The sequence below is a fragment of the Vanessa atalanta genome, chromosome 8 (genome assembly GCF_905147765.1).
Source record: "Vanessa atalanta chromosome 8, ilVanAtal1.2, whole genome shotgun sequence".
Classification (NCBI taxonomy): Eukaryota; Metazoa; Arthropoda; class Insecta; order Lepidoptera; family Nymphalidae; genus Vanessa; species Vanessa atalanta.
This window is the reverse complement of record NC_061878.1, coordinates 11,885,321-11,895,676: the sequence shown is the minus strand read 5'-3', so window position 1 is coordinate 11,895,676 and position 10,356 is coordinate 11,885,321. Positions and strand designations below refer to the sequence as shown.

The following is a 10,356-nucleotide window of genomic DNA, read 5'->3' as shown; positions in this document are numbered from 1 at the left end:
TAAAAATAATAAAATCTTATTTTCATCGCTCTGAACAATTGTATTGAAAAAATATAAAAAAATCGTAAATATTTTTTCTCTAAAATTTTAAATAAATGGTAAAACACGGGTGTGTTTGTGTGTTAAAACTTATTAATTGACAGTACCAAAATATTTTATTTATTATTTAAAAGCCAATATTTTTCCAAACACGCTTATAACCTCATTGGTAAAATTTATTGATAGTGCACACCGTACTTGCTACTAACTGTTAAATCCATGTTCAATATTACTAAAGTAATTTTTTTTAACATTCACACCGGTGTTCAAACTTATTAATATAATTAATTGAATCAAAGTTACTAGTAATTAAACTTAACTACAACAACTTAGTACTAACTTAACTATATAAGTTAAGCTATTTAACGAAAAAGTTTTACAAAATATCAGATAGCTGTAATAAAAACGATTATTAATTTATTTATAAAAAAAATATTATTTGTTTAAAATATAATAAGCGAATGAAGTAACTAAAAATTAGGCTTTAATAAATAATAATAATGAAATCGCAGTTTATAGTATTTTTTGGAAAAAATGTTTATAATTAAACAAAAACATGCATTGATTATTTTTATTTGCCTACTTTAGAAATTTCTTAAATAGGCTGGTTCTCGCTGTATTTCAGTATTTTGTTACTCAGTATCTATAAATTCTTTTTTTTGAAGTCATCACTACACAGTGACATATAATACGTCGTATGTCTATTTGACAACTGAAGTCTACAAAGTAAACAATAACCTCACAAAATTAAAAAAAAGTTCAAATAAGAAAAAATGGATTTGTTATTGTTACTTTTTTAATTGATAACATAAATACAAATTTTAGTGTATATTTATGTAATAAAAAATAATGTCTCATAGATCAAAGTCAAACATACTGACATTATAAATAGAATTTAATGTAACTGCAAAACATTATATAAAATAATAAATTTTATAAAGTATTAATAATGCTAAGTTATGCTTGTAAGTATTATTATTAAAGGCCAATTACATATTATGCAAGACCTTTATTTACCTGCGTGAAGATATATTATCTATTTATATTATTTTAAGTTCTAAATGTAAAATCGGTCTGGTTATATTTTACTCATATAATATTATAACAGTAATATTTTCATTGGTTATAGCTTTAAGTATATTTTTATGTACGTTTATGTACATTGTACATATTTGAGTCATCAGGCAAAAAAAAAAAAATTATAATCTAGTTCTATTCTTGGTATGAGTGAACAGTGAAATGTAGTAATTTGAACTAAAATATAAGCAATATTAATAACTAAGATTTTTTTTTAGAAATTAAGATTACTACCTTTAAAACCAAAAATGTTTGGATATCTCCAAAAAAGTTTCTACTGTGATAATGTAAATGCAGCAGATGAAGAGAAGGAAAGAGAAATTGAAAGGATCAAGAAAAGTGTAAGATGAGCCATTGACACAATTTTTTGTTTTTTTTATTCCTATTAATAAGTGTCAGTTTTTTTTAAGTTCATTCTGTCATTAGCATTCTGTAAAAGTATTTTGCTAGGTTGCTTGGAGTTTCTCCAAAATCCTGTTTTCCAGTGGTTTGGTGTAACAGAATTACACTTGCTCAGGGTTTTTCATGTTTTTTAATCGCTTAGCATGATATTAGCTATAAATACATAGCATCTAATGCATAGTAGTGCTTACTGCTTATGACTTGCAAATTGCAGCCAAAGCTGCCTCAGAAATACCATTTAAATGTGAACCTGGGTGTGGAGCACTATAATATGAAGTCTCCATCAAGATAGTCATGGTTAAAAATGGGCAGAAGTACATCACTCTGTGAGGGTTTAGATCATTTTTATCATATCAATATAATTAGCCAATGCCTTTAATTATTTTAATTAGTTTTTTACTCAAAACTTTCATTTCAGGCTTCACTTGATGAGCCTCCAACAGCATGTTGTAGATCTGGCTGTGCAAATTGTGTATTCATTGTGTGGGCGGAAGCACTCGCTACAAAATTTGAGACTGCTGGACCCGAGATCACAGAAAAAATAATGAAGGAAGTTGATGATCCTTCTATGAGAGCTTATTTGGAACTGGAGTTAAGAATACGGGGATTAAAAAAGTCTTAAGTTTTCCTTGTATTGTTATGTATTAGAATGTTGTTAAAACATAATTAAAGATATAAAAATTAATAGGTTTAGATACTTTATTAAATTGTTATTATTTTATAAATCATTAATAATTTATGTTTTTCAATATAATAATATAAAGGAAATTATGATTTGTTTTCTTTTTTATAAGTATGAATAATTTATCTTTTGTCATATTCTCGTAGTCATATATATTCCATTTTTTGATATGACATTAAATGAGATTGATTAGGAATCTTGAGTAATCAATAATCATAATCACACTAATTGACTCGTCCTTCAAACCGGAAAACAACAACCTTATTTTCAGTATTGCTATTTTGTGGTAGTATATGTAATGAGTGCGTTACTATACATACTTACTAAAGCGTTCAAAATGCTTCTGTTGCGAAATTTAAAAAAATTGTTAAGGATCGATGTGTGCAAAAGATTACTATACAATTAGTGAGTTTATGTTTGATAGCACACCTTGGGAATGAAACGATCGCCTCCTGGCTGTTTCTACTCATATACAATTATGTATATAATTAATTTGACGTAAAAAAAAAAGTCCCGCTGAGTTTCTTTCGCCGGTTCTTCTCAGGTCAGGGTGTTTTCTTTTTCCGAACCGGTGGTAGTGTTTAACTTGACAATCAATAAGAAAGTGTAATACTTCTATATTGAATAAAGGAATTTGAGTTTGAGTTTGAGTGGGTGGTACCTAACCAGACAGACTTGGACAAAGTACAATATCCCACCCAATAAAGGTAGATTTCTATGTTTAACATCATACAATATTTATCTTGTTACGTGTAATTAAATTGTGTTTCGCCTATCGTGTTAATTTTATTTATTAGACGTAATTAATTTGTGAAATGTGATATTCTCTCTATGCTCTCATATTTTAAGTAAATTCGATTTTAATACTGTGAAGGTGAACACACACTCTCACCGAAGTACCTAATGTTTTTTATAAAGTGTGTGTAATATTAATAAAAACCCAAACATACTTTTTATTAAATTTTATTAAAAAAAAGTGTATATTTAACGATAAACATCAACACCACTTACTTAAAAATTATGTAAACATCGAAGTTACAGAAAATACATACCTATTAACATAAATCAATCAAGTATACATTTCTCTATATATACTTAAGTTATATTGACTAGATTAAAATTTAGACTAGACATTGTAAATAACTTTTTTAATACAAATACTATAAAAAAGTTTTTTTTTAATTAGTTCAATCGTGGGTCTTTTACAATACGATTTTTTTCTTTTAAGCGAAACTCATGTTCATTGATAAAAAAATAAGTTTAAACAGAATACCAAAGTATATTTAAAATCAGCGTGCGATATAGTGTTGAATTAATAATAGTAAAGCTTCAACCGCATCGGAAAGTGGATTCAACCGAGAACGAGAAGAACAGGCAAGAAACTCAGTCATTATCACTCTATTCTCTTTTCCACTATTCCAAATACAGATTATGTCAATAAAGTACAATTAAATTGATATACAATAAAATTAACGACCCACGTAATGTTATATTACATTCGTAATAATTGGACTGGACTTATACCATTAGAATTAGATCTTAGCAACTAATATATAATTAAAAAAGAAAATCAATAGCATTTCCTAAGGTTCCAAATGTTTGACGTAAGAAATGTAGGAATGCTTATTTTGGCCTAAGAAGCGATTAGGTCATATCGTTAATTCTAATAATAAGAACATAGTCTTAGGTTTAAAGTCTCAACATTAAGCAGGTTCTGTCGGTAGTGTGTACTCATTCTTCCAATTGGCGCTTAATGACTTATGCCATTCTGGGCCAAAATTACGTCACTAGAAATCTTACAATATTAGGTATGGCGATACACCAACGTACACATAATATGTAAAAAGCCTTCTATTATCTAAATTTTAAAACTAAAGTAGTCTTTCCTCTTCGTGATAAATTACTTAATAATTTATACTTAATCAATTATATAATTTAGCGTTGGGCCATCTCAACAACGGTTAGAATATGTGAATATTAACTGATAATGGTGGGCTTGTAACTTAATTCATATCAGCTATTTATGGAAAACTTGTAGGAAAATGGTGACAGATTAAAATTTGATACATGCTTATACAAACACGCTGTTGGGATAACATTTAGTAAAAAGTAGTAAAATTGTCTATGTTTTACTCTCATTGTCTTTGATTGGTTGTCATTATATTTGACACTGACAGTACGCCCGAAGGCTATGTCAGAGTAGAGTCTACGCCGAAGGTATCTGTGACAATATAATTAGTTTAATTTAATTATATTGTAAGTGTAGTAAAACTTTATAGTGATAACAATCAACACGCTTGGAAGCATTGTGATGGAGTTCCAAATCTTTGAATGTGCTAGCATATCTTAAATATTGTATAAAGCTATTTGCAATGCAACTATTTCTGCAAAGTTTATAATACTAAGAAAGCTGAGCATTTTAAGATTTAACACGTAGAATTTTATAATTAATTAACTCTAAACATCAAGTTTAACCTTATGTATAATTTTCCATACAGTCAAAAGTTCAGTTCTCATACGTTAATGTTCCTCTTATTATATATGTGTTATCTATATTCTAGAACATTCATGCAACATTATTTTAAATATTTTAGGTCCACAACATATTGTATGGAACTTTGTATAATTTTAGCATTCAAGCATATATTATGTAATATATCTAATCCTGTATATAATTACTTTATACGGACGAAAAATTACAATTAGGCCAATTTAATTAAATAGACAATAATTATGATTATGTTGTCGATTAAATGTAACCGATTAAGTAGATATTAGTCATATTTAAACATCTTATTTAAAAACGACAAAACATCGATAAATATTAAATTTTAATATTGGTGTTGCCAGAACTCGATACAAAGTCATCGTATCGACTCGGCATCAGACCAAATTATTGTAATCGTAGTCTAGACAATATAGTCGCTTCATGGCTGCTAAAACCCTGGCCCTTTTCACGCGATCCTCGAAATCGTAATCCCTACAGTCGTACACCCTGTAACCCTTATCTAGAAAATACTTAGATAAACCGCTCCACGTCGAGACCCTAATACTACTCAGTTCTCTATTGATTCCATTGAAGCAACCCGTGGTCCGTGCGATGGAGTGCTTCGATTGGTTAGCGTCAGTCCTCGCAGAAGGAGACGACGGGGGCGGAATGGTGGTCCCGCTGCGGCACGAAGCACGCGCACGCGGGCGGGCCCGGCGACGACAGGGCCGAGCCCGGGCCCAGCGAGCCGCCGCACGACAGCCGCGCCCGCTCCCGGATGTTGAGCGCCGAGCGGCCCAGGCTCCACGGGGAGTCCTCGAACGTATCCACATCACCGAATCGGTTTACAAATTCTAAAAGCCAAACAAATATTTTTGCTAGTTAATATTCCAGTTTTCGTCGAGATTGCCCAAGATAGAGTAAACATTAATAATAATAATTTATTCTAAATTCGTGACTATAATTCCAATTAACCAGTATTTTGGCATTAAATAATGGTCATGGTATATTTCAATAATCTGCATTCGTCAATTTTTATTTTGTTTTATTTGTACTATATTATATCAATAAATACATAAAACGTTTGATTTTCTAGAACGAAATAACACTCACGATCACGGAACAACGAACTTCTCCGTCTTTCGTGTTCTTCTCCAATTAACCACCACGTCTTCATATCGCCTTTTCCCTGTAAGAATACAAAGTTATATTTAGTGGAATAGGATGGAAGATATTATGTCTTTTCAGGTTCTAATTTCACTTAAAAAATTAAAAAGTTTAAAAAAAAAGAATCACGACGAAGAACATCATTAGACAATCACTCAATTCGCAAATAGTTTTCTTTCTAATTTAAGTTTCTATGCTGAGTGTTAAAGTTTAATTTATAAAAATAAAATGTTTGTAGGTACCCGACTTAACCGATACAAATATTAAATCAATTTTGTCAAATAAAATTTTATGGAATGAAAATTTGTCAGGTCAATCGTCAAATAGATTTTTTTAAGAAAATATAATTCATAATATGGTCAAAAGTTGTTTGTAAAATGATAATTTATCTTTTACGCTGCCAAATCACTGGACTCCATACCTGCTTACGTACCTTTATATTGATTATCCCTCGTTCCTTGAACTGATACCCGCCGTGTTGTTTCAACAGTTTATACGTCTCATTGCTGACGTGAATCCTCTGAGGTTCTCCAGTCGACTCCATTCGAGCTGCTGTATTTACCGTGTCTCCGAATAGACAATACCTTGGCATCTTAATTCCCACCACACCAGCTGCGCATTGGCCGCTATGAATTCCTGTTGAAATAAAAGGTTTGGAAGAAATTACGATAAATAGTTTTACAGAATTTTACTTAATAAAATACATAATAAAATAATAAATAAATAAAATAAATATTGGACAACATCACATTCATTACTCTGATCCCAATGTAAGTACTTGTGTTATGGAAAATCAGAAGTTATGATGGTACCACAAACACCCGTACCCAAGACAACATAGAAAACTAATGAACTTTTTCTAAATCGCCTCGGCCGGGAATCAAAACCGGGACCTCGGAGTGGCGTACCCATGAAAACCGGTGTACACATTACTCGACCACGGAGGTCGTCTACATAAAACTAGATCGCGCCCGAACCTTTGTTTAGGGGTTGGCATAAAAGAAGGAGTTCCTTCCTTCCTTCCTTCAAGCCTGCTACGTACCAAATTTCATTATATTCGATTCAGCGGTTTTGCCGTGAAAGAGCAACACTCAGAGTCACTTCCACATACGTTTGTCTCTTTAAGTATGGAAAATTATACTTGAAACTACTAATTGCACACACCTATCCTAATATGCAGTCTAGACGCTGGCAGATGTCTTGTTCGTATCTTGGGTACTGCTTCAAGGACATGAAGCGCGAGAGATGCCACTTCAGCTGCGTGTCGTGAACAGCGCTCTGGGAGTCCACCGACCACCATATATGCGTCACCAATCGTTTCCACCTGTATTAAAATGTATGTAAAACTAACGACCCGGCCCGGCAGACGGTGTTTGTCTGTTCAGCCAGTTTACCTGCCGTCGTATTTAATTAATTTATAAATAACAAATTATAAAAAAACATGAAACTATTAATATATACTATTGTTTGATGATTTATTTAGTCTACTTTTATAATTTTTTATTTATACTGTATATTTTGTTAGGTAAAGGTATGAAATTTACAAATAATTTATATTTATTTTAATTTTATTAATACGATTAGAAACATAATAACCAATGGTTACCTTATATACGTTATAAAAAGATATGATTGCGTCACAGCACGTGTACAAGTCATTCAATATTTCCACGATCTGAAAAAAAAATATTAAAAATATATAAAGCAGTTTCCAGACTGTTTAATGTCAGCGATATTGTGGATGAGAAAAATTATGATATAATTATCAAGATACGTGATCAAAACCGGTTCTGCTCTTTATAACTGTTATAAATGTTATAATACTTAAAAAAAATATTTTCATGCCACAAAAATAGGTAACACTTACATTTTGAAATAGCTTATAATATTTTTACGATATTCTGCTAATGCTATATATGCAAATAATAATATAAGATTTTAAATTTTCATGGTTATATTTTTTACTATAAGTATTTGAAACGGGATAATTGCCATATTTTTTATTTTTATTTGGTGGGGCTCGATATTTCGACATTATCTACGAATGTCTTGTTCACGAGCTCCACCAAATAAAAATAAAAAACATGGTAAATATCCCGTTTCAAATACCTATACAAATAATAATAGTCCCAAAATGTTACTATTTAGTCTATGTAAAATTTAATGATTTATTACTTTACCATCACAGACACGAAGGGCTATCATTGTTAGTCAGAGTTGGGTTCTAACATAAACGCTGATTGAACCTTTCTGGACACATCACGCAAACATCCCAACAAGCTAATTTTTTTTTAATGTAGTTGGCAAACGGGCCACCTAATGGTAAGTGGTCACTACCGCCCATAGACATTGGCGTTGTACGAAATATTAACCATTCCTTACATCACAGCAATGCGCCATCAACCATCAAAGCTAAGACGTTACATTTAACTTTACCGTTTCATAGGTTCAAGTCATTTGTAAAAAGTACATTGGTAAAGAAGGCATTTTATTTGATACAAGATTATATTGATGATAAAAAAGCGTGGAGTTAATGCTTTTTGACTTCCAGGCAGGCGACATAACATACATATATAATTGTATTTAACTAACATGACTGTATTTTTAGATGTTGAAAAAGAGTAACTACTGAGTTTCCTGCCAGTTCTTCTCGGTAGAATCTACATTCCGAATCGGTGGTAGCTTTACTTTAAATAGTTTGTTAAATGACGATTCTAAAGTGCTTGTAAAACCCTACTTGAATAATCTATATTTAAGGTCCACAATTTAAGCCATGTAGTCAAAAATAAGCCTTTTCGATTAATTTGCATTTCAGTGCCTATTTTTTGTATACATATAATGACTGGACTAAATATATTCATTCTATATGTAGGATGAAGATCACACAAACAGAGAAAGTAATCATTAAACGTTTTACGAGCGTCATTTAATTATATTATAACATAAAACCGACGTCCCATAAAAAGTATAAAACTTATTTCGGAAGGGACAATCCCTACGTGAGAAACGATATGTCTTAGCCAAAAAAATATCAATACTGCTCAGAAAGTTAAAGCTTGTATATACATTTATTACTTCACAGGAACCCTCCTGAAAATTGTTTTCTTATTTTTTTTATTAATTTATAATAATTTTATTTTTGGTTCTTATATTTTTATAATAATTAATTTATTAGAGATCAATTCAATCACAAAGAGCGAATCTCCACGTTAAATTATTATTGACATACGTTACGGACAATCCCGCTTCTTGAAAAAACTCGCAAAATTCTCTTATAATATAGAGTCCATTTCAATGCCCGATTAATTAGATGCAACATCAGCAGCAGAAATGATGTTTTGAAGAAAATTAGTCATTCCGAAAAATAGAGAAAAATATTCCCTACAATGTTCAGATAATAACGTACATTTTAATTTTTAATACTATAATTATTAAGGGTTAGGCTAAAGAAAAAAAAATACAATATAAACACAGTAAACATAAGTGCTTAATGAAAAAGCAATTCATCTAGAATTAATTCACTAAAATAATACAATATTTCGTTATTAGTAATACCAGACTCATAGAGTAAAAGAGTTGATTAGAGCATCTCTTTTAATACTGTTGGACGTCGGTGTTTAAATTAAATTTTATAGCAGCCAAGTCCACACGTGCATATCCATCATCAATCCACTTGAAGTAAATCAAAACATTATTTTAAAAAGAAAATGTTACTGTGAATAAAATATAAGAGAATGTGTTACTTCTTATTAATAATTTTATAAGTTATTAGAGGTTTGAAATACAATATTATAAATACTATAGATTTAATTTGTAATTTAACGAGAAGGTGATGACGATCGACTTTTAGGCAAGGGTGCAGTTTAAAATATGGTAAAAGTTTACGTGTCGGTGTCCGACATCAAACCTTCAAAGTTACATTAGCATAATTCTAAGAAGTTCACTATTATTGTAGATTTTAAAAATATATATTAATTCACCAAATAAAAATTGTTCTTAAAGTAAATAAACTCGGTACAAAGTTTTTTTAACAAAAGTTCGATTAATCATTTTATATTAAATAAATTGCTTAGAATCGAATCGAATTACAAAATTTAAGCAAGATTAATGTCTGAGCAAATTAATTTAATAAGCCTTAAAGGCTTTGTAATAATTATAATAACTAATTGATTTATTTGATTCCTGGAACGAAGCTCTTTTACGCGGCTTACGGTATAGTGAACTGGCAGAAATCTTAAGGAAAAGGCGTTAGGCGTTATACTACAGGCGTATTTTTCTTCTCTTTCTCTTTCTTGCTGTCTCTTTCTTTTGTATACTGTTTTATATTTATTATTGTTTTAAATCACACGGCTTTTTTTAGTGACAATTTTATTTCTTGTCATTTAATAATTAACAAACATTATTTATTTATTCCATTGTGTCTCTTTTTTAATACAAAATATAAAGCGAAAACTTCGTTCCAACTGGGCGTTCCCCGACACATATCTCATTAGATTCAATA

The 10,356-nt window shown here is 30.4% G+C and overlaps 2 protein-coding genes across 2 annotated transcripts in view; one reads left to right on the top strand and one right to left on the bottom strand.

Annotated features, from left to right (window-relative positions):
• Positions 1–772: 772 nt before the first annotated feature.
• On the top strand, positions 773–2,197 carry LOC125065820 (oxidoreductase-like domain-containing protein 1). The gene is made up of 3 exons (XM_047673658.1): positions 773–1,004; positions 1,335–1,457; positions 1,937–2,197. Exons 1-3 carry the CDS (start codon positions 999–1,001, stop codon positions 2,138–2,140), a joined length of 333 nt encoding a protein of 110 aa, XP_047529614.1. The 5' UTR covers positions 773–998; the 3' UTR covers positions 2,141–2,197.
• Positions 2,198–5,324: 3,127 nt separating this feature from the next.
• Positions 5,325–10,356, bottom strand: part of LOC125065942 (guanylate cyclase 32E-like) — a 158,524-nt gene continuing 153,492 nt past the window's right edge. Inside the window, exons 18-22 of the mRNA XM_047673802.1 lie at positions 7,462–7,530; positions 7,020–7,179; positions 6,289–6,491; positions 5,820–5,877; positions 5,325–5,542 (exon numbers count right to left, since the gene is read on the bottom strand). Coding sequence (XP_047529758.1) covers positions 5,325–5,542; positions 5,820–5,877; positions 6,289–6,491; positions 7,020–7,179; positions 7,462–7,530 — 708 coding nt within the window. The remainder of the gene's footprint in view (positions 5,543–5,819; positions 5,878–6,288; positions 6,492–7,019; positions 7,180–7,461; positions 7,531–10,356) is intronic.